This window comes from Thalassophryne amazonica, chromosome 5 (genome assembly GCF_902500255.1).
Source record: "Thalassophryne amazonica chromosome 5, fThaAma1.1, whole genome shotgun sequence".
NCBI lineage: Eukaryota > Metazoa > Chordata > Actinopteri > Batrachoidiformes > Batrachoididae > Thalassophryne > Thalassophryne amazonica.
The window spans coordinates 124549925-124575656 of NC_047107.1; the positions used below are offsets into that span (position 1 = coordinate 124549925).

General features: G+C 40.4%; 1 protein-coding gene across 1 annotated transcript; it reads left to right on the forward strand.

Annotated features, from left to right (window-relative positions):
- The first annotated feature begins 472 nt into the window (after positions 1–472).
- LOC117511264 (serine/threonine-protein phosphatase PP1-gamma catalytic subunit A-like) lies at positions 473–20181 on the forward strand. The gene is given in 8 exon segments (XM_034171272.1): positions 473–807; positions 2876–2956; positions 2959–3006; positions 6320–6550; positions 6754–6858; positions 17061–17284; positions 17984–18118; positions 19201–20181. Coding segments are annotated over 8 exon segments (969 nt in total). The 5' UTR covers positions 473–752; the 3' UTR covers positions 19291–20181.
- The last annotated feature ends 5551 nt before the right edge of the window (positions 20182–25732 follow it).

Here is a 25732-nt window from a genome sequence, read left to right on the forward strand (position 1 = left end):
TACATCTCCAGGACACTGGGGCGTTCGGGTCGGATCAGAGCCGATCCTTCTCACCCTGGATATAGCCTTTTTGACCTCCTCCCCTCAGGCAGGAGGCTACGGTCCTTCGGACCAGAACCTCCCGCCATAAGAACAGTTTTTTCCCCTCTGCTGTTAGCCTCCTCAACAATAACCTTTAGAACTCTACATTGTTGCTATCACCACCATTTATCACCATTTATTTATCTTAGCTCATACATTTTGTAACATTGTTATAGTGTAAAGTTTTATTATATATTACTTGTTTTACTGCTCTATTTTTTTATGTTAGCACCAAGTACCGCAGCAATTTCCTAATGTTGTGAACTTGTTCACACATATGACAATAAAACTTTTCTGATTCTGATTCTGATGTTTTCCATCCACGCCTGTAGGTGGCAGCAGCTCACCACCAGCCTCGGTGAACGATTGTTATCTGGACAAGGTGCGATAAAAACCAACTAGTGCGGCGGACGTTTTATTTTTTATATTTTTGTCCTCGTTATAGCCCGAAGGCCAACATTTAGGGTATACGTTTAAGAAAAAAAATAATAATGACAGAGTAGCTTATTAGGCCATTCATTGTCAAAAGCAGGGTAACATCGACGTCTTTCCTCTGAGCCGGAAAATTAGAGAAGCTAACATTAGGTAGCTAATGTTTGCGTAGCTATAGCTGGCTAGTTTTCAGAAGACCTACTTTTAACGGAGAGAATTTTATAATCACCATTGCTGTAATGGCTGATGTTGACAAACTCAACATAGACAGTATCATCCAACGTCTCTTAGAAGGTAAGAACGTATGGGAATATGATCCTCAACCCCTCCATTGTCTATATGGTGTGAAATATGCTAACTGCGTTAGCGTCAGTGCTTCATTATCAAGATTGTATAATAATGATTAATAATATTAATATCTTTAGTTTCGATATCCACAGTAAATGCATCACGGTTACAAATAAATGTCACTCGTTGAAATCCCCCCTACACCTCTCATGCATTCATTTTATGATTAGCGCAATTTTAAAATAAATAAATAACTTTAAAAAGTGACTAAAGCAGATACGTCGTCTGTAATAAGGGCATAGCGTGTATGTGTTTTGCCAAACAACAAATTGGATTGATTTGAAATTCAACGTGTTTAAAAGACATGTAAAAAAAAAAAATTCATTCATTTAATAGTACGTTTAAAACTCAGAGGATAGCACAAAAAGTCCAAACAAAACCGATAAAACAACACAGGAAAAGACTAAGATAGCAAATGGATTAAAAAAAAGTTTTAATACTTGCGCTTAAAAATAAACATGCCTAAAAATACTCTAAATACACCAAAATAAATTCAGTGCTGGAATCAGTAAGTCGATTTGACATCCAGTATTGCTATTCTAAAGAATTATATTGTGTGTTAAGGAAGAACGCAAATTTTTCTGCTGCTTTACTCTTTGATCCAGCAGTGTGATCAGTTCCCAGTCATGCTGGTAGTGATGTAAACTCAAAGGTATGCAACAGATCAGCCACCAGGTGGTTTCGTGCTTACTGTTCCACACTGGATCAGGCTGTGTAGCTTCTCACATAATTTTTTTTTTTTTTTTTGCCGTGTTTTTAATATTTAATGCACATCTTACTTTTGGCACATTTCAGGTAAATGTATTCTTACAAAATGATGATGATTGGGAATTCAACTTGCCTATACAGGTTCGGACTGGGCGATGAGATGAAAAATCAGTTATATAAAGCCTCATTTAAGTCAGTATCAGTAATTACTGTTCTTTTTTTAATACCCTCTTATTGGCACATTTAAATATTAGAATGCCAAACAGCAATTATTTCGATTGCCAGTTTATCTGTCACTTGTTTTTGTAATTATTCTTAAAATATCAGATCATGGGGACTGGCATGTCACACAGTTTCGCAGAGTTAAGGACAGTATTTGCTGAAGACTGTGGTTTGATTAATGGTCAAAAATCTAATAATGTTCAATTAATGATGAGAAGCTGAAATGCAAAATAGAGTTTTCTTTCTTGATATGTGACTTAAATGGTGGGTTATTGAAACAGATTGATGTTGAGGAAACTAACATCATTATCCCTTAAGGCAGTTGTAGAACATGTCATTAGTTATGGAACCATGTGGTATGGGAAATAATCAGTTCAGCTAAAATCTCAACATTCTCACATAATGAAATCTGCAATGGTAATTATGGGTGTTAAAAATCGCCCACTTCGCCAGCTGACTTATGAAAACACTGAATAAATGAGTCCAACTGTGTCTGAACCAAGCCGTGTTGTTCACATCAAGTTTCAGCTTCTGCTCTCTGATAGGAGATGCAGAAACCACAAATGTAGGCAGAATTCCAACTTTAATCTCAAGAATATGTGTCCCCTGTGCTTTATGTCTTAAAAAATGTCTATGAATTTAGATTTCATAATTTCATAGTGCCTTTCAAGGAACTCTGTTGCTTTCACAGAAACCAATGAGGATTTTATATTGGTTTTAGGGCTGTGTTGTGTTTATTGTCTTTATTTCACTTTTTATAGTGCTTATATTTTGTTTCATATTTACACCGGAACTGCAATTCAGAGTCCACACCAATTTCCTTTTCAGTCAAATGAAATACTATATATTTGATAATATACTTTATATTTCTTAATTTTTAAAGTTAATAAATGATGACCTAGAATGATAGCAGCGCTACACGATGCCCAGTCAATCTGTAAATGTCTTAACATGAATCATTCACCTTTTATTCCACTTGCCTTCAGTGGAGCTAAAATGTGTTTCCACCTTGAATCATAGGTGTATTCTTTAATGGTGTATTCCTATTATTGTTAATGCTTTATTTATTTTTTCATGGTTGTAGTCAGAGGAGCAAAGCCGGGCAAAAATGTGCAGCTACAGGAAAATGAGATTCGTGGATTATGCCTTAAGTCAAGGGAGATCTTCCTCAGTCAACCATTCTTCTGGAGCTTGAAGCTCCTCTCAAGATTTGTGGTAAGTAATAAATTGATTTTCATCAGCCACGGAGGTAATGCTTGTATGAGTTTGATGTGGGGGGATTGCGCCAATGGTGTGTGTGTGTGTGTTTTTAATTTAAACTTACTATGGTCTCAGTGTTGTTTAAAGATGAATCTATTAAAGGAGAACACCAACATCTTTAACCTAAGGTCTATTTTTAGAGATTTGGGGGTGATATTTTCACTTTGGACAAAAAATTAATATAATAGAATAGAATATATGTTTATTGTCATTGCATTTCTGCAATGAAATTCTGTTGGCACTTTCCAAACAGCTATAGAAAACAAAAAACCAACGCAGCAGCAGCTTTAAAAAAAATGAACAACTTCGCAGCACGGCAAGACCTTAAAATATCAAGATTTTTTTTTAAAGGGTGATTAATAAATTATTCAGATGCTTAATGTTTTAGATATGTAAACAGACTGTATTATTTATTACATGTGCAATAAATAATACAGTCTGTTTACATATAATCACCACAATTACTGATTTAGAATGTAAACACCACCTTGGGATAACTGGCTAATAGGTGTACTTCCGCTTCTACAAGCTGCTCATGTAGAACGCCGTGGGGTGCAGCGCTGTTTAATGCAGACTTTCAGGCTCAGTGTAAAGACATGGACATGTCTGAATCCATGGATAACACTGTGACAAATGTCCGTAACTTGCCCAAAGAAAGGTGGGCATAGTCTCTTAAACATGTCCCAGATGTGAAAATCAGAACAATAAGACAATATTTAATAGAGAACATTTTGGCTGTCAGCTGTAATCCTGTACACACTGTGTGCACATTTTTGTCAACATTCAATATTACAACAATAAAAACAGCTTGTGTGTAACTATATTTAATGTCTTGATTGAAACGTGCTTCGCACAAATGACAGCTGTGTTTGGAAGGAATGCTGGAAAATCAGTGGACTTTTCAGTGTTCTCAGGCAGATGGCAGAATGCTGTAAAACACGTTTCATTCATTCATCAAAACCATTCAAGCGTACTGCTTCAGTCATCATGAAAAAAAAAGAAAAACACCAACTCAATATTTTTTGGGTGTTTCAAAACAGTAAAAGGCGCACTGTATGCAGGTGAACTTGACCAGACCTTGCCCCTACACTCGGTCTCGGGGTCACTTGGCTTGAAGTTGTCGCTCCCCAGCAGCTCAGACAACTTCTGAATTGATCATAAACCAGAGGGCCATCTGTCTTGGATCTGGAGGCCATTAAACTTCAGATCGAGCCTCATATTCCTCTCCAAACTCGACTCAAACCTGACAGACAATTTAATTTTTCTGCCAAAATCTGTTATTTCCATCCGAAACAAATCCCTGGAAACAGGAAAAAGCCATTAGATCCTGTATTTTTTTTTTTCCTTTTAATGAACAAAAATGGTCGTTTGCCTCATGTGAGGCAGACCCGCACACAGAGTAAATAAAGACTTTTAATCTGACCTGTTATTGCCTCATTTCATCTGGATCTATCATCACAGACACACTGGTGTCCAAATAAGATGTCCTTGTTTTGGAAATGCTTTAATTCCGTATTGTGGAAACTGTATGTGAATAAATGTATTGTTTCTGAAGAAGTCTGTAGGTGTTATATGGTGCTCCGGGTGCATTTTCTGTCCTGCTGCCGCTTTGTCCAGCCACTGACAAAACGGAAAAATATATATATATATATTTTAAAAGCTGAAAAAGTTTTATTAGTGTCACAGTGCTTCATATATTTACAATCAGTGTTCACAGTAATGCAGGGTGGTGGCCAGGTGGTTAGTGCACTTGGTTTCAGTGTGGAACATTCCCGGTTCAAACCCACCCTTGCCACATTCTCCATGTTATGTGTAGTTACGTCAGGAAGAGCATCTGGTGTAAAACTTGTGCCAAGTCAACATGCAGACCCACCATGGATCTGTTGTGGCGACCCCTAATGAAAACAAGGGAGCAGCCGAAGTGACTTTCTTTTAAGTGTTCACAGCGATTTGTCAATCAGCTTTCTGTTCACAATGAAAATAAATCTCATTAACAATCCACCAAAAAAAAAAAGTATTTTTAAGCTGCTGAGTACTGTGCTGATGTGACCGAGCCGGCCCGACCTGTCGAGTATCCATGTTATAGAGGACATCAGGTCCTCCTTAGCCGGCATGGAGAGCCGCTCCTTGGGCATGCTTTGGACAGATATGGATTTAATGCTTTGCACCCCCATGCTGGCAACAGAGTTGGGAATTCACACTTAGTCCTGCGACATTTACGCACTGCTGCACATGCGCACTCACAATGTAACAACAGTCTATTAATGTTGTTGGGCGGTGCAGTTAGGAACACGCTCAGTAAACTGCTTCGTGTTGCCACTAAATTGGTGAAACCATCATTAGAAGTATCCCAGAGCACAGACAACATTACTGCAGAGGGAAACATGCATGTGTATGTCACTAAATGTGAATAAAATTTTTGAAATGACCAATTATACAGTTAGCTGCTTACCTTAGCCTCTTAGCAACTGGCAGGTGCTTCTGTCTGCTGAATGATTAGAAGCCAATTTCCGATGAGGGGCAGTTTTACAGAACCAGGGTTTCCAAATTATTGCAAGTCACGATGTATTGTTTGTGTGGGATCACTTTGTATATAAGACTGAAATAAAAATAAAATAAAAACAACTAAAGGTGCCTTAATATTAAAGATGGGGAATGACGCAGAGCACACACTTTAATTTACTCAAGTTTGGAGCATGATTGAGCAACAGCATGGATCCTGCCGTGGAGTTGTCCACGCTCTCGTATAACGGTGCTGTGTGTCATCTGGGTGGCGTACAGCTGAGTCACAGGCATTGCAGTTGTTATCATTGAGTTGAAGTGGAGCACATAATCACAGCTTTGAATTTCACTTGTAAACCCTGTGTTAAAATCTGTAGTTACAAATTTGATTGGAATATGTGCAGCACACCCACTGTTTCTAAATAATGAAGAATATTTTCTGCATTTGTACACATTCACTGGGGCCAACAGCTGCAGTGGACAGTCTAGTCTTTCACTGTAGACCACAACATACAATTCAAACTTTCAAAATTGTAGCTGTTTGTGTGCGTATTACAGGATGTTAGAGTGGAAACAACAAACAGTATAAGGACATGAAACTGTTCACTCCTTTGAATGCGAGAAATACCGCGTATGTAAAAGTTTCACTTGGGAATACCGCATTTTTTTAATGTGCTTTATACTCTGTTCATCTGAACCTTTTTTTGTGTTGCAATCACATTTCACTTGAACACCGTTGATGCATTAACTTACAATCCTTCTGCAGGGGACATTCACGGGCAATACTACGACTTGCTGAGGCTCTTTGAGTACGGGGGATTTCCTCCAGAGAGCAATTACCTGTTTTTGGGAGACTATGTGGACCGAGGGAAGCAGTCTCTGGAAACCATCTGTCTCCTGCTGGCCTACAAAATTAAATACCCTGAAAACTTCTTCCTACTGAGGGGAAACCATGAGTGTGCTTCAATCAACAGAATATATGGTTTCTATGATGAGTGTAAGTGTTTGTAACTACCAGTTCTGGTTTCTTTGTGTACAGTAGTTGTGGTTAAGACTGTTCATTTTTTTGTGTTCCTTTCTTATTCTGGATTTTCTGGTCCACATTGTGGATTAAGTGCATTTTTGAGTGAGTTTGGCATATACTGCAGAAATCAAAATTTGTTACATGGAACTAATATCTTTTGTGTATTACTGTTTTAGGTAAAAGAAGATACAACATAAAACTCTGGAAAACATTCACAGACTGTTTTAACTGCCTCCCCATTGCTGCCATTGTTGATGAAAAGATCTTTTGCTGCCACGGAGGTGGGTTTATGTTATGTTGAGGTGGTGATGTTAGATGACCACTGTGTGAAATAGACATTTCATCATGGATCAAAAGGGTTAATATTTTCAAGAAAATGACAGTATTAGGTGAAGAAAGGAGGAAAAGCTTCATCAAGACTATTTTAAGGAAAATAGCTGTAATATTTGGAAAATATTTTACTTAAAAATAGTCTATAGCCAGTACATCTGAATGAGGGCGGTTAGGTTAGGTTAGGTTAGGTTACATTTTATGTTCCACCAAAAGGAAACATTTTTGGTGCATCTGGTCTGCAAAAACTTTGAGACTTGTGTTTTTGAATGTTTCTTTTTCAATCCTGTTGTGCATTTATGTGTTTACACTGGGGCTCTGCGAGAAACGGCATTATAAATCCTTCTTTGTCTTGTACATATGGCAGAATTAAGGGCACAAGAGTGTTTTGTCCAAAAATAAAGAAATGTACAAGCACAAATCATCAAAAGGCAATAAATAAACAAATAGAATTAAATTAAAATAAAACATACATAGTGATCCTTACATTTACTTCCACTGTATTTCATTGCAGACATTATGAGTCAAAGATATTTTTTTGTTATGTGTAGTCAGCCTCATTTCATTTTTATCTGCCGGGAGGTGGTGGTGTAATGGTTTGCATGTTGGACTATGACGCCGGTGATCTGGGTTCATTTCCCGACCGCAGCCAAGCGCCCAACTGGCACCCCAAACATGGGTGCTAGGGCAGCTAAGAGACGTAGTCTCTCCAGCGTGTCCTGTGTCTTCCCCGGGGCCTCCTCCCGATGGGACGTGCCCGGAATACCTCTCCAGCGAGGTGTCCAGGGGGCATCCGGAAAAGATGCCCGAGCCACCTCAGCTGGCTCCTTTCGACGTGGAGGAACAGCGGCTCAACTCCGAGCTCCTCCCGAGTGACCGAGCTCCTCACCCTATCTCTAAGGGAGCGCCCAGCCACCTTGCGGAGGAAACTCATCTTGGCCGCTTGTACTTGTGATCCTATTCTTTCGGTCATGAGCCAAATCTCATGACCACAGGTGAGGGTCGGAACATAAATCGATCAGTAAATCGAGAGCTTTGCCCCCCCGCTCAGCTCTCTCTTCACCACGACGGTCCGATACAGCGACCGCATCACTGCAGACGCTGCACCGATCCGTCTGTTGATCTCACACTCCATCCGTCCCTCGCTTGTGAACAAGACCCCAAGATACTTAAACTCCTCCACTTGAGGCAAGGACACTCCACCGACCTGAAGAGGGCAAGGCACCTTTTTCCGCTTCACACTCGGCTGCAAACCACCCCAGTGCACGCTGAAGGACCTGATTTGACAAAGCCAACAGAACCACATCATCCGCAAACAGCAGAGATGAGATTCTGTGGTTCCCAAACCGGACCCCCTCTACACTCTTGCTGCGCCTAGAAATTCTGTCCATAAAGGTAATGAACACAACCGGTGACAAAGGGCAGCCCTGGCAGAGGCCAACATGCACTGGGAACAGGTTTGACTTACTACCAGCAATGCGAACCAAGCTCCTGCTGCGGTCGTACAGGGACCGGATAGACCTTAGCAAAGGACCCCGTACTCCCAGAGCATCCCCCACAGGGTACCTCGAGGGACACGGTTGAACGCTTTCTCCAGATCCACAAAGCACATGTGGACTGGTTGGGCGAACTCCCATGAACCCTCGAGCACCCAATGGAGGATGTAGAGCTGGTCCAGTGTGCCGCGACCAGGACGAAAACCACACTGCTCCTCCTGAATCCGAGGTTCCACTATGGGTCGAATTCTCCTCTCCAGTACTCTGGAATAGACCTTACCGGGGAGGCTGAGGAGTGTGATCCCCCTGTAGTTGGAACACACCCTCCGGTCCCCCTTCTTAAACAGAGGGACCACTACCCCGGTCTGTCAATCCAGAGGCACTGTCCCCGACCACCACACGATGTTGCAGAGGCGTGTCAACCAAGACAGTCCCACAACATCCAGAGACTTAAGGTACTCAGGACAGATTTCATCTACCCCAGGAGCCTTGCCACCAAGGAGCTTTCTGACCACCTTGGTGACTTCGGCCTGGGTGATGGATGAGTCCGACTCCAAGTCCCCAGTCTCTGCTTCCTCTTTGGAAAATGTGACGATGGGATTGAGGAGATCCTTAAAGTATTCCTTCCACCGCCCGACAACATTCCCAGTCAGGGTCAACAGCTCCCCACCCGCACTATAGACATTGTTGGCGGAGAGCTGCTTCCCCCTCCTGAGGCGTCAGATGGTTTGCCAGAATTTCTTCGAGGCCGACCGATAGTCCTCCTCCATGGCCTCCCCGAGCTCCTCCCAGACCCGAGTTTTTGCCTCTGCGACCGCACAGGCTGCAGCACGCTTGGCCTGCCGGTACCTGTCAGCTGCCTCCGGGGTCCCACTTACCAACAAAGACAAGTAGGACTCCTTCTTCAGCTTGACGGCATCCCTTACTTCCGGCGTCCACCACCGGGTTCGGGGATTGCCGCGCAACAGGCAACAGAGACCTTGCGACCACAGCTACGAGCGGCCGCATCGGCAATGGCGGTGGAGAACATGGTCCACTCGGACTCCATGTCTCCAACCTCCCTCTGGATCTCGGAGAAGCTCTCCTGGAGGTGGAGTTGAAGACCTCACCGACAGAGGGTTCTGCCAGTCGTTCCCAGCAGTCCCTTACTATACATTTGGGCCTGCCAGGTCTGACCGGCTTTCTCCCCTCCCAGCGGATCCAACTCACCACCAGGTGGTGATCAGTCGACAGCTCAGCCCCTCTTCACCCAAGTGTCTGAGACACGTGGCTGAAGGTCAGATGATACGACTACAAAGTCGATCATCAACCTCCGGCTCAGGGTGTCCTGGTGCCACGTGCACTTATGGACAAACTGTGGCTAGCACAGAAGTCCAACAACTGAACACCACTCGGGTTCAGATCGGGGAGGCCATGCTTCTCTATCACCCCCTCTCCAGGTTTCACTGTCACCACCCACGTGTGCGTTGAAGTCCCCCAGGAGAAAAATGGAGTCCCCAGTCGGAGCACTATCTCGTACCCCTCCCAGGGACTCCAAGAAGGTCGGGTACTCTGCACTGCTGCTTGGCCCATAGGCCGAGACAACGGTGAGAGACCTGTCCCCGACCCGAAGGCATAGGGACACGACCCTCTCATTCACCGGGGTGAACTCCAACATATGGCGACTGAGCTGGGGAGCAATGAGCAGTGCTACCCCAGCTGGCCACCTCTCCCCGCGGGCAACGCCAGAGAAGTGGAGCACCCAGCCCCTCTCCAGGAGTTGGGTACCAGAGCCCAAGCTGTGCGTGGAGGTGAGCCCGACTATCTCTAGTTGGTACCTCACAAACTCAGGCTCCTTCCCCCCTCCACCGAGATGACGTTCCACATTCCAACAGCCAGAGGCTGTGAGCGCGGACCAGGCCGCCGGGGCACCCGCCCTCGACTGCCACCCAATCCTCTCTGTACCCGACCCCCATGGCCCCCTCTGCAGGTGGTGAACACACAGGGGGGCAGGCCCACGTCGCTCTCTCAGGCTGAGCCCTGTCGGGCCCCATGGGCTAAGACCCGACCACCAGCCGCTCGCGTACGAGCCCCAAGCCTGGCTCCAGGGTAGGTCCCCAGCTCGGCCATACCGGGCGACGTCTCGGTACATTCATCATTAAGAAAAACAAAACAGCATGGTTACTTAGTTAGAACTGCCTACTCTTACCAGACAGTACCACACTGTTTGATTGAGGCAGCAAACACTACACCAACGGCAGCCATTGTCATCGATTTCTTGACGCTTTCCTAAACTATTTGTCAAAATATGATGTAGCACTGGTGTCGCAGACCGAGCGGTCTGCCCTGCCTCCACTGCGCATGCGTTATTTCGGAACTCTGAGACTCTCTTCACCCAAAGCAATCAAGTGGATTAATGGGATTATTAACCGTCAGATGACAAAGTAAAACCTCTTAAATCATTCTAAAGTCAGTTTTAAGCAGAAATGAGGCCATTTAAGCAGAAATTAGGCCATTTAAGCAGAAATGAGGTGATAATCAGTGATGCTTTGAAATGACCGACACACAGTGAATGCATCAGCTAGCAGCTTGTGTAGCCGTGGCGCTATGATCGCTTCCTCTGCCTTTTATGGTGAAATAATGCTGAATTTATGTGGAAATGATTGTTGTACAAAAGTTTCAGATATCTGTCACTGAGATAGACGCTGACTGGAGTGAAGTTTTAAGCAGAAACAAGGTGATAATTGGGGAACCGCGGCTAATGACGCATGCACAGTGAAGGTGGAGCGGACCGAATTTTCGGGTGGGCCATTCAGTCTGCGACACTGGCGCTCTGCTCACCGAAAGCCATGAATGCCAAGTGTACACAAATTGTATATGTTGGCAGATTGGACAGTTCTGAATTTATTTATCTTCCACTGCATTCCTTTTTATGATACACTAGTCTAAGTAACCGAGACAGTTACAACACAGAAAATGCAGATCTAATAATTTGGCTTGTTTTGTATACACTGTGGAGGTTTTTGAACAACTTTTTGGGCTGGAACCAGTTACATCTGGCAACATATTGAGGCTCTGGGCTCATTCATGCAACACAGCAAAATTAGATATGATCGTACTGGCAACATTAAATGACTTACTGGACTTTCTATGGTTGGAAAAGAGGTCACACACAGAAAATATATATAAAAAAATATATTTAAAAACATTTCAGTGATTGGAAAAAGGCACGTGACTGCTATGAGGTTAGAAATCACTTTTCTGCTCTGCACTTTTACTAAACTCTCAGGCTCAGCCACTATGGATTAATACCAAAGGAAAACGTTGTTTATATTTTATAAAATGTTCAACAGCACAGTTGACAGTGAGTGAGTTGGATAATAAAATACACACACAGAAAAGCCCAAATTAAATGCACTCTCAGAGGAAATACTCACAGAAGACCAGGCAGAATGTGGGATAAAACAAACATATCCTGCTGAAATGCAGACGGGCCCATGTGAATGCTGCCTGACTCCAGCAGCTCTGCACTCACCTGCAGAAAAAGAAAATAACTCTCCTCTGGCTTCACAACTAGCCTGGAGGTAAGAAACGCAACCAGTTATAGGATTGGATTTGCTATTCATGTCAGACATTGCATCCGCCACAATATGACACAACAACAACACTTCATGCTATTTCCAGAGTGTCGGGTGCTTTAATTGCTCCAGTCAGATCAATAACTCGCCAGAATAAACTGGCGAGCACTTTGTGAAAGACAGCTCTGATTCCCGTTAACCCACATGCAGTGTAATACAGAGTTTGTGTCCTTTTTTAAACCATAAATAATGAGTCAGCTGGACTGCACCACATTTATGAGAACGAGATCTGGAAAAGTGTCTGCTTTTAGAGCAATAGCACCTCCATAAGGACTTATTTTGTAGTAATTATTGTTTAACTTTGATAGTGAAGAGTACAAAACATTTTTTAACAGTATCAGGTTTTCTATTGGTTTCCAATAGGAAGTCCTGAAATGCTTTGTTTGCCGATAATGTAGTCAATTTAAATGAAAGAATGTATGTAATAATAATAATAGTTCATGTTTTGTCTGGTCAACTATCTTTGCTTCATACAGTCTGCAATGAAATAATTTCAATTTATTTTCATTTATATAGCGCCATATCACAACAAAATTGCCTCACGGCGCTTCACACAAGTAAGGTCTAACCTTACTAACCCCCAGAGCAACAGTGGTAAGGAAAAGCTCCCTCTGAGGAAGAAACCTCAAGCAGACCAGACTCAAAGGGGTGACCCTCTGCTTGGGCCATGCTACAGACACAAATTACAAAACAATTCACAAAACAAATATACAGGAAATGTTGCCGGTGCACAGGACAGGAGGGTTTCCGGAACAGACACCACATCCATCTCTGGATGGAGTTGCACCTGAAACAGAGAGAATAAAACAGAATCAGGCATCAGAAAGAGAAGAAATACAGTATAATTTGTCAGCATTAAGAAACAAGAAAAACAAGAAATACTAAGGTGATCGCCGGCCACTAGCCCTAAGCTTCACTAAAAGACCCAGAATTTAGGTAAAGTTGAGGCCGCGGCACATTCCAGTTCCTAATAAAATGAATTAAAAGTAAAAACAAATTTAACAAACAAACATAATTTTTCAAATTACAGGCCAGTGTCATTGCTTCCACAGTTTTCTAAAATTATGGAAAAAGTTTTTGTGACAAGGTTGGACAAATTCATTGAGAAACATCATATTTTAAATAATGCACAGTATGGATTCAGAACAAAACATTCGACAGCTATGGCAATTATGGAATTAACAGAGAAAATATCAACAACAATAGATAATAAGGATTATTTTGTAAGTGTTTTTATCGACCTGAAAAAAGCTTTTGATGTTATCGACCACTCAAGATTGCTTCATAACTTACAACAATATGGAATTAGAGGTATTGCACATCAGTGGGTAAAAAGCTACTTAGAAAATAGAAAACAGTTTGTTCAGATAAATAATACTAAATCAGAATTGTGTAACATTATTTATGGAGTACCACAAGGGTTGGTACTTGGACCCAAACTGTTTATTTTGTATATCAGTGACTTTGTGAATGTATCTAAAGTACTTGGCAGCATATTATTTGCTGATGATACAACATTATTTTACTCTGGATCAGATATACAGGAAGTAGTACAAGTGATAAATACAGAGTTGGAAAAAGTTATACATTGGTTTGATATAAACAGATTGTCACTAAATCTTAATAAGACAAATTTCATATTGTTTAATGACAGTGGGAAAAAATGTCATTAAAAATAGATGGAATGGACATACAAAGGGTAAAAGAAATGAAATTTCTAGGAGTCATGATTGATGAAGATCTTACATGGAAGTCACACATAAATTACACAAAAGGAAAAATAGCGAAAGCCATTGCTGTTTTGCATAAAGTAAAATTTTCGTTAAATAGTTATGGTTTATTTTTTGGTCTTTTTACAGTTACAATCATTTTTAGAAGACAATCTCATCCTTGAAAAATTCCAATCTGGGTTTAGATCACGGCACAGCACTGAGTCAGCGCTTTTAAAAGTTCATAATGACATTACTTTGTCGGTGGATGCAGGGAATCCTGCTGTGCTGGTTCTGTTGGACCTCACAGCAGCCTTTGATACTGTGGATCACACAGTACTTGTCTCTCGGTTAGAACATTTTATTGGCATTCATGGTACTGCGTTTAAGTGGTTTAGATCATATTTGGCTGAAAGGAGCTTTTCTGTCATGATTGGGGACCTCTCCTCATCAACTGCTCATCTGTCTTGTGGAGTGCCGCAGGGTTCTGTCCTTGGGCCGATTCTATTTTCTTTGTACATTCTGCCATTGGGGTCAGTTTTAACCCAGCACAACCTGTCATTTCATTGTTATGCAGATGATCTGCAAATCTATCTGCCTGTGAGGACTAATGGGAGTGATGCTTTGTCATCATTATTTAACTGTATTCGTGATGTAAAGCAGTGGCTGTCCCAAAACTTCCTTTACCTGAATGATGGTAAAACTGAGATCATGGTGTTTGAGCGCTCTGGCATACCAAATGTGGTAACACCAAATTTTGGTGCTTTGGCTAACTATGTAAAACCAGCTGTCAAGAACTTGGGAGTGATATTTGAAAGCTGTTTGAGGTTCGATCAACAGATAAATTCTGTTGTCAAAGCTAGTTTTTTCCAACTTCACCTTTTGGCTAAAATAAAGCACTTTCTCAGTAGACGTGATCTTGAGACAACCATTCATGCTTTCATCAGCTCCAGACTTGATTATTGTAATGCACTTTATTCGGGCATTAATCAGTCGTCTCTTGCACGTCTCCAATTGGTGCAGAATGCTGCTGCTCGTCTTTTAACAAACACTTTTAGACGTGAGCATATTATGCCCATCCTTTACTCACTCCACTGGCTTCCAGTTCATTTTAGAATTGATTTTAAAATTTTAATGTTTGTTTTTAAAGCTATTTATGGCCTTGCACCTCCCTACTTGTCTGAAATTTTAACTTTGCGCACCTACAGTAGGACATTAAGGGCGTCTGGCCAGCTTTACTTAGATGTTCCAAGGTCAAGATATAAACGCTGGGGTGATCATGCTTTCGCGGTAGCTGGCCCCAGACTGTGGAATGAGCTACCTCTTGAGTTACGTACTATTCCTGACCTAGCACTTTTTAAATCTAAGTTAAAGACTTATTTATTTAAACTGGCCTTTAACACTTAGTGGGGAGGTGACATGTTCTGTTATTTTTATGTTCTTTTTTTTTTTCTTTTTTTTTATGTGGTGTTTTAAAATTTTATTTTATATGTGTTTTATTTTTGTAAATTTGTGTTTTTAATGTTAAGCACTTTGGACACCAGTCGGTGCTGTAAAGCAATTTATAAATAAATGTTGATTTGATTTGATTTATTAACATTGTATAATTCATTGATTGTCCCATATTTAAGTTATTGTGTAGAAATCTGGGGATCAACATGTAAAACTTATACACAACCATTATTTATTCTGCAGAAAAGAGCTTTAAAAATGATTAGCAATAGTCGTTTTAGAGATCCATCTAATCCATTATTCATTAAGTATAGGGTACTTAAATTTCATGATTTAGTTGATTTGAAAATATTACAAACAATGCACCAAGCTAATAAAAATATCTTACCAATAAACATTCAAAATATGTTTGAAAAAAGAGTAAGTAGTTATAATTTGAAAGGAATAGAAGTCTTTAAAAAACCAAGATTCAGAACCAAAGTAAAGGAACGGAGTATTGCAGTGAATGGTGTGAAATTATGGAACAACCTCAACAAAGAAATCAAAGAATCAAGATCGCTTAAATTATTTAAAAAAACGTATTAAACTAGATGTATTAAGTAAGTATGAAACTATAAAATAAGTCAGTAGGTTGTGACAAAGTCTAAAATGTAATCTGTTAATAATGTCTTAAATGTTTTAACTCTAAAATGTAACCTGTTAAAAATGTAATCTTTTAAATAATGGCTAAAATTATGAAATAAGTCAGTGGTATGTGACAAAGTCAAAAAATGTAATCTGTTAAATAATGTTGAATAATGATGCTTAAAATTGAAAGATTGTATTGTAAAAAGGGGCAGAAAATAGACTTTTTCTTCCCTCTGCTCCTTTTTCATTCAATGTTTTGTAAATATTCATTTTTTGCTTTTCTGTTTTTCTTTTAAATGAATGAAATAAATATTGGAGGAAAAAAGCGTAGAACTATACTATGCCAGTATGCTAGCCATACAAAAGGAAAAATAAGTGCGTCTTAAGTCTGGACTTGGAAATCTCCACAGAATCTGACTGTTTTATTGATGCAGGAAGCTCATTCCACAGAACAGGGGCACGATAAGAGAAAGCTTTATGACCCGCAAACTACTTATTTACCCTAGGCACAGAAAGTAGTCCTGCACCCTGAGAACGCAAAGCCCGGGCCGGTACGTATGGTTTAATTAGGTCAGCTAGGTAGGGAGGTGCCAGTCCATGAACAATTTTATAGACTAGTAGCAGGACCTTAAAATCTGATCTCACTGGGACAGGAAGCCAGTGAAGAGATGCCAAAATGGGTGTAATGTGGTCGAACTTTCTGCTTCGTGTCAAAAGTCTGGCTGCAGCATTTTGAGCCAGTTGGAGAGCCCTAATGCTGGACTGCGGTAAACCAGAAAATAGAACATTGCAGTAGTCCAATCTAGAAGAGATAAACGCATGGATCAGGGTCTCAGCATCAGCCATAGACAGGATGGGACAAATCTATGCTATATTTTGCAGGTGGAAGAAAGCAGTCCTCATAATATTTCTAATGTGAAGTCAAAATACATGTAAGGGTCTTAAACACACACACAAAACCCTCTTTTGTGATTATTACCTGTTTATTCTCACATGGTGTTAATGTATGTGCCTTTTATGAAAATAGGGTAATGTTTACAAATACTGACTTTTTTTTTTTTGCGTGTGTCCCTTTAACTCCACTGAAGCCGTGTTTTCACTGTATGTGCAGAATGATCTGTTGTTGACGTCAGCCGTTCTTTATTTGTCCTTGAGCGGTGCTGTCTTTGCATGTTTTCAGCTGACGGCAGTCCCTTCCCAGCCGTGTTGACCCCAGTGTCCGTGTGTCTGTTTGTGTTCCTTTTTCATTTAGGACTGTCACCTGACCTTCAGTCCATGGAGCAGATCAGACGTATCATGCGTCCCACTGATGTGCCCGACCAGGGTCTGCTGTGTGATCTTCTCTGGTCTGATCCAGACAAGGATGTTTTGGGCTGGGGAGAGAATGATCGGGGTGTATCGTTTACCTTTGGGTCAGAGGTGGTGGCCAAGTTCTTACACAAACATGATCTGGATTTGATCTGCCGTGCCCATCAGGTGAGCAGAACCACCTCCACCTGTGGTTCTCAAACTGTGGGCCAGAGCCCTCCTAAGGACAAAAAGCAACTGTGAGAGCGGTGAAACAAAAAAGTGCAACAGAATTCAAAACTCGAGGGCAAAAAAAAAAAAAACATACTGTTGCCCATCAAAAGGCAAATTAGCAAGATTGATTCGAGCAAGATTAAATTCAACTTGCAAAGAGGAAATAGAAAAAAATATGCTTCAGTATTTTCTTTTTCACCAAACTAAATTATAGTTTCATCGTTGTTGTTGTTGTTGTTTTTTTGTTTTTTTTTAACATTGCTTTAGTTTGATTACTGTTAAATTACTCTGTATGGCTGGGAGGAATGCCTTTTTTTAACTTCTAAAGGGAAAGTAAGTTTGAGAACTACTGGTATAAGCTGTAGCATCACACATGCAGCAGGGGGCTCTCCTGAGCTGATTTTCGGTGCCTAGTCTGCATTTTGAGGAATTGTTATAAACTCAGTTATTTTCCATCCCTCATAGTTTACAACTATTCAACTTTTTCTTCACTTGATAAAAATATGAATAATAATTAAAATATAGTCAACGTAAGCGATTGTGTTTGGTATCTGGCCAGTATTAAAGGATCAGAGTTTTGTCATTGTGTCTCTGTACACAGTTGTGTGTTGTTGATGATGATATTTTCTTGTTTCGTTGTTCTGTCACATGCAGGTTGTTGAGGATGGCTATGAGTTTTTTGCAAAGCGGCAGCTCGTGACTTTGTTCTCTGCACCGAACTATTGTGGGGAGTTTGATAATGCCGGTGCTATGATGAGTGTGGACGAGACCCTCATGTGTTCTTTTCAGGTAAGATGTTTCTTTGTATGTCGTTCACACTTCAGTTTAAACTGTGAAATGTTGCTGATCCAGCAAATGTGACATAGTAATGTTACTAATTATTGTCCATAATAACTCTCACTGTTTTATTATTATTATTATTGAGTTATTTAATTTGTATTCATGGCTACAGTGTCATCAGTATCAATCCCAGTGAAAGCACTTACCACATTTTCTGGAGTATAAGTCCCACTTTGTTTTTGTTTGTTTGTTTTTGTATTATCTTTGGATTTTTTGTACATTGGTATAGGGTACTTTTCATTATTGACATTTGTTGTTTTATTATTGGTGTTTATTTTATTTCATGCTTTGATTCCTGGGAAGGTCTGATAGAGTTATTGTTATTAATAATAAACACATTATTATTATTATTTTATTTTTTTGGTATGCAAGTCACTCCCATAGTATAAGTTGCATCCCTTTTATTCTAGTTAATTTTAACAAAAAAAAAAAACCAAGCAACTTATACTTTGGAAAATACTGTAGTTATTGAAAGAAAAGTATTTTGTTGTTGTTCTTTGGTATTTAAAAAATGGGATATAGTAGAAAAAAGGGATAGTGTGTCATCATAACACTGTATCCCTAAATGCTATCATCTTGTAAGTCTCCAAATTTAAAAGACATATCAAGAGGTTAAACTGATTAAACTTTAGTTCATTTTGATAGACCAAATCAGTCAAAAAAGCAACTTTGTTTGACTAATGTAAAATACCATACAGTTGTGCACCACTCGCTGACATGTTTGGGATTGTTCCAGGAAATAATCATCACACACATGAAAGAAATTTGGAGCAGGTGTCTGTCAGTCTTTCATGTCCAAAGCTAAGGTGTAAAGTTAAGAAGTGGACTTGTTGCTTCTGAAAGCAGCAAAGCAATGAACCAATGAAGCAGCAGATCAGAGCACTGCTTCATTGTTTTGAGCTTCAAAGTGGAGCCGTTACAGCAGCAATTGATTACAGACCCGCTGCAGGAAGGCTTCTGTTTTCGCTGTGTTTGATAGCGCTTTTAAATGCTCTTCTTCACTTTTTCAACTTTTCTTGTTCCACTTGTAGATTTTAAAACCAGCCGAGAAGAAGAAGCCCAACGGCAGCCGTCCTGTGACTCCTCCCCGCAACATGGTCACGAAGCCAGCCAAGAAATGAGACCGGGTCACAGAAGCCGCTAGTCTTCTGCATTTGAAGGGTTGGTTATCCTTCACGCTGCCAGTACAGAAAAAAAGATATCCACTTCTACCTGATGAAAGCAAAATCTTTACTTTTATCCACATGGGTAAATTAATGTCACCATGGAAATTAAAAAATAAAAAATCCTCAGGTGTTTTGCACTCCATTTTTGCAGCTAGTCTTTGCCACACGACTGTTCGATCAGGAAAAATGTAACAATATGGCTCCTTGATGCACAGGAATGCCTTGTTTGTAGCTGTGCACAATTTTTATTCACGTCCTCTAATTTCATCTTTTTCTCACTGTCAAATCATTGGAAAGAGTCACAGAACACACGTTTACGTCTGTAAATGTTTACTTAACATAGGACATCAACGCCACACAGCATCACTGCATTTTTAAACAAATCGTGTGCTCAGTGAATTGAATAAAGCAGCACTCTTGTAATGGCAAACTTTTAATGACCTGTATTTTAGTGGGGAAATGGTATTTGGTTTTAATTTGTAATTCTTATTTACTCTGTTATTCTCAGAGCAACCTGTAAGAGTCTCTCCTCTGCTCGGGAGCTTATGTGTTTGTCTTTTTTTTTGTTGTTTGTTTGTTTATAAAATATCCATGCTATGAGATGATTTTTATGATGCTTGGTGAAAATGTTGGTTGTTATTACAGGAAGAACTGATTCCATTTTGGTGATGATGCTCCTGTGAAACAAAGAGCATGAGCAGGGTTTACGTATTTTATTTTTTTTCTAAATAGCTTCAGGCTAAAGCTCAGTTAGCTCCACAACGACACTAGCGCTATCTACCACAGCATATTGGAATTGTAATAATGAATAAAAGCTCAAAATGGAGACTTCCATTTTCAATTTAAGGGTGAATTTTTTGTGTGTGTATATAATCTCTTATTGATATATTAAAGACATTAAACAATTGGCTCTTTAGTGGCCAGGTGTGGCATTGTGGTCATATTAATATTTATTCATTCACTTATTTTCTGACACCTGAAGCTGGATAGCTGTGGCAGTAGAGCAAGCAGCTCGACCCGCACTTCCCTACCTTCTGCCAAATGCTCGTAACTCCTCCTTGGGGGATCCCAAGGCTTCCCAAGCCAGCTGGGAGCTATAATCCCTCCAGCATGTCCTGGGTCTTCCCCAGTGTCTCCTCCCAGTTAAACATGCATGGAAGACCTCCCTCACCAGATCCCCAAACCACCTCAGCTGGCTCCTTTCAATTTGAAGAAGCAGCAGCTCTACTCAGAGTCAGTCCTGATTATTCAAGTTCATATATTCGACAGCAGAATCTCATTTCCACTGCTTGTATCCATGACCCTGTTCTTTCAGTTGTTACCCAATGTTTAATGACTACAAGTGAGTATAGGAGCATAGACTGACTCTTAAATCAAGAGTCTTGTCTTCTGGCTCAGTTTTCATCACCATGATGGTGCGATACAGTGTGGGTGTGGGACCTTAGATGCAGCCCCAATGTGTCTGTTGAGCTCACGCTCCCATCTTACCCCAACATACTTGAAATCCTCTCCAGTGTTAAGTCCACACACTAACAATTGTATACGGTAATTAAGTACTATTGTACTACACATATTCCAGCCAATCAAACAATATATTTTTGGTTGGTTAGTCTATATAGGCCTGTTAGTGCCAGTGCTTCGGATTTGTAGAGTCAAGCAGATGAGTCAATATTGGCTCCCTTGATTACTTTACAGATTACTTGCCCAGCCGAGGCCGGTATCCCTTTACAGCTGGGTGGACTGGGACAGTAGGTTAGGTGTCTTGTCCAGTGACTCAGACAGGTAACATGAGGAGCGTTCGAACCCAGGTCTGCATATTGGCTCCTTAATTGCTGTGCTACCTGCTCTATGCTCTGTTAGATTGTCTATATTATTTCCATATAAACTTTATTTAAAAATAATAATTATAAACAATTTATTTCAGTTTTTCTTGACAGTCAGTCAGTGGTTCACCAGTTTACCTAATCCAAGTTAACTTTCTTTAAACAGCATGGAACATTCCGGTAATTGATGAAATTACTTGTAAAACCATCGGAATGATAAATTTCCAAATTCAGGCTTGATTGGTGAAATGTAGGGTGTATTAAGGCCCCGATCTCTGGATCATAGTTTACATTATTGAGGAGGAGGCCCAAAATTAAAGAGGATTTACACCTGTGTGCTAAAATTAGAAAGGTCTCAGAGTGATGCTGAAAAACTAATTCATGCATTTATTTCCTCTAGGCTGGACTATTGTAATTCATTATTATCAGGTTGTCCTAAAAGTTCCCTGAAAAGCCTTCAGTTAATTCAAAATGCTGCAGCTAGAGTACTAACGGGGACTAGAAGGAGAGAGCATATCTCACCCATATTGGCCTCTCTTCATTGGCTTCCTGTTAATTCTAGAATAGAATTTAAAATTTTTCTTCTTATAAGGTTTTGAATAATCAGGTCCCATCTTATCTTAGGGACCTCATAGTACCATATCACCCCAATAGAGCGCTTCGCTCTCAGACTGCAGGCTTACTTCTAATTCCTAGGGTTTGTAAGAGTAGAATGGGAGGCAGAGCCTTCAGCTTTCAGGCTCCTCTCCTGTGGAACCAGCTCCCAATTCAGATCAGGGAGACAGACACCCTCTCTGCTTTTAAGATTAGGCTTAAAACTTTCCTTTTTGCTAAAGCTTATAGTTAGGGCTGGATCAGGTGACCCTGAACCATCCCTTAGTTATGCTGCTATAGACTTAGACTGCTGGGGGGTTCCCATGATGCACTGAGTGTTTGTTTCTCTTTTTGCTCTGTATGCACCACTCTGCATTTAATCATTAGTGATTGATCTCTGCTCCCCTCCACAGCATGTCTTTTTCCTGGTTCTCTCCCTCAGCCCCAACCAGTCCTAGCAGAAGACTGCCCCTCCCTGAGCCTGGTTCTGCTGGAGGTTTCTTCCTGTTAAAAGGGAGTTTTTCCTTCCCACTGTCGCCAAGTGCTTGCTCACAGGGGGTCATTTTGACCGTTGGGGTTTTTACGTAATTATTGTATGGCCTTGCCTTACAATATAAAGCGCGTTGGGGCAACTGTTTGTTGTGATTTGGCGCTATATAAATAAAATTGATTGAATTGATTGATAAAGGTCCAACAGGATCACAGGAGTTAGAGGCATCAGATAGAAATGTTACCTTGTTCACCCCTAACAGCTTTCCATCACATGATGAAGTAGAAGGACGTCGAATACATGTGAACCCATTGTTCTGAAATGAACAAAAAAGCCAGGTAAACATTTACAGTGGATCATCAGGATAATGGACGGGTCTGATAGAAATTTTGGATTAATGGTTTTCTCCTTTGGCTGACAGCATCTGAGATCATACTGATGTCTGGTGCCTTTTCAACCTCATCAGTTCCTTAATTGTGATTCTGATGTTCTGGTGGGAAGTCGTGTCAGTAAATTTTATCAATTTTTCCTTGCAAGTGCACAAATTGTAAATCCAAAAACTTTTAGTTTTACTGCAGCTGTAAGTAGTTGGACCCTGATGGAGGAAAAGAAAAACACTAACTTCAAATTAACTGGTACACTTTTTTTTAAAGCAGCAAATTCACCTGTCACAGGTGCTCCATTGGTTTGCACCAAATGTATCTTCACGTTCTTAGCCAAGGTGTATATAAATTTATGCCTGTAACTGTTAATGAAGATAAATCCCAATCTGTCTATCTGGGTAATTTTCCCATAAATCATAGTTGAGGAAATTAATTTGTAGGATATGTGTTTTCCCTCTTTTTTTTTTTTCTTTTTTTAATCCAAATTGTAAATGGAGGTGAAGCGGCTTATGCACACATCTTAGTTTAAAAGTCATCATTTATGACACTGTAATAAAGACAATCATCCAGAAGAGGGAGACAAAATACAGTGCAAAATTGATATCAAACAGAAAATTATCTTTGGATAAAATGTGGCCCTTTTTTAAGGAGTGTTTGGTTCTCAAGCATCATTTCAAAGGGATCTCTTTAATTTAGTTCTGTTTTCTTTGTGTTTTTTATAGAAAAAACAACCTTTTAGCCAGTGTTATTACCAAAAGCAGTGCACCAAGACAAGACCCCACCACCACCAAAATAAATAAAATCACTGTGGATGTAAGGAAAACTTATAATCAACAATCCCATTAAATCATACAATATGGGTAAATATGTGAATGAGCAAAAAGAAATTGAAGCAAAATGACAAATTCCAATTAGACGCTAGGTTTATGGTTCATTGCCATTATCAAACAATCCAATAATAGAAAATTTAAATAACAGGAGGTAGGGAGGTGTTGGTGTAATGGCTTGCACTGTGAACTGGCAATTTGGGTTTGCTTCCCGATTGCAGCTATGCTCCCAACTGGCACTCTTAACAACAGTGCTGGGGAGGAGGGAGAGACACGTGCAGTGGGCCCTTCTGGAAATAAGTCCTTCGTTGAGACTTTTAGTGCAGCAGATAAGAGAATATTTAGAGCGGAATCCTGCAAATGGTGATAAAAGCATCAAATTCAGCAGAAATAGTCCTCAGACAATCCGCTTTTGAAAAAACCGATTGGCCACTTGAATTTTCAGTTGGCATTCAGGTAGAATTACACAGGATTCAAAATTAAAAGATGCTCAAATCATATTGAAACCTATGCCACATTATTTGCCTGATCATAAAGATTCCAAAAAGGTATGGTTTGGACGGTCTGTAACTGAATTCTATGGAGTTATGGGATACAAACAGCAAGAATGGTGACAAAGGTCAGTGTCGGTTTGTACAGGGGTCAAAAGTTAAAGTTGCTCCAATTTTGGTAAAAAGTGATGCAAATTACTAGTTGAGTTAACACGGTTTTAAAAAGGAATAGTTTGGACCATGTATCCTTACTTATCACGTCACGGGGTAACATATGTCGCATGTCATAGAATCCAATAGACGTAGACCTTGATTGACCTTTACAAGATACTTTATTGATCATATGCAGATTAACACAGAGTCAACAGTGCAATGAAATGCTTAGGATGAGAAGGACTGTTCAAACTCGCAGGAAGTACTAAGCATGCAATATAAATACCGAAAATTTAAGCATATGCAAAAAATAATAATAGTCAGCAGTAGTCAGGTTGTAGTATTCACAGGTTGTAGTATTGTTCATATTGCACATAGTATTATTGCACGTGACATATTGCACAGTTGTGTAGCAAGTTATTGCACAGGTAATAATAAATAGTAAAAACTGAGATGAGTTATGAAAGATAAGGTAGTGACATACAAGATACAGTCACATTGATAACAGCAATAGACATATAGTGTTAAAGAAGTGGCTTAGTGCAGTGTTATCATCATAGTTCTGTGTTATTTAGAGTTCAGTAGTCTGACAGCCTGTGGATATTAACTGTTCCTGAGTCTTTTGGTATGGGCTGGCAGACTCATATACCTCCTGCCAGAGGGTAACAGTTCAAATAGTCCTTTTGCGGGGTGAGTGTGATCCTTAATGATGCTGTGTGCCTTATGCTGGCACCGAATGTGGTAAATGCCCTGGATGGTGGGAAGACTGCTGCCAGTGAGGTCCTCAGCCGTGCACACCACCATCTGCAGTGCTTTCTGACTCTGGCTGGTGCAGCTCCCGTACCACACTGTGAGGCAGCCCGTCAGCACACTCTTGATGATGCACCTGTAGAAGTTCGTGAGGATGGTGGTGTTCGTGCCAAATGTCTTCAGCCTTCTCGGGAAGTAGAGTCTCTGCCGGGCTTTCTTAACCACAGTGTCTGCATGTAAGGTCCAGGATAAGTCCTCGGTGATGTGGACGCCGAGGAACTTGAAGCTGCTGACCTGCTCCACCTCGTTGTTGTTGATGTGGATGGGGGAGTGCTGACCTCCGCGCTGTCTCCTGAAGTCCACTATTATCTCCTTAGTTTTGCTGACGTTCAGAGAGAGGTTATTCTCCTGGCACCAGGAAAATAACATTACTTTGGAGACCAAGCATTCAACACTGTCAACACTATTCCATTTATTAATCCTATTAGCTCAACCAATAATTTGCATCACTTTTTACCAAAATTGGAGCAACTTTAACTTTTGACCCCTGTACAAAATGAAACTGAGCTTCGTCACCTTCTTGCTGTTTTTATCCCGTAACTTCATAGAATTTAGTCACAGTTAGTCCAAACTATACATTTTTGGAATCTTTATGATCAGGCAAATAATGTGGAATATTTTTCAATATGATTGGAGCATCTTTTAATTTTGACCTCTGTGTAATTCTTCAATTGACCTCTACCTGACCACCTGAAAAGTCAAGTGGCCAATCTGTTTTTTTTTTTTTTTCAAAAGAGGAGTGTCTAGGGAGTATTTCTACCAAATTTGATTCTTTTATCACCATTTGCATGATTGTTTCAGTTATCTGCTGCACTATTTAGTTGGT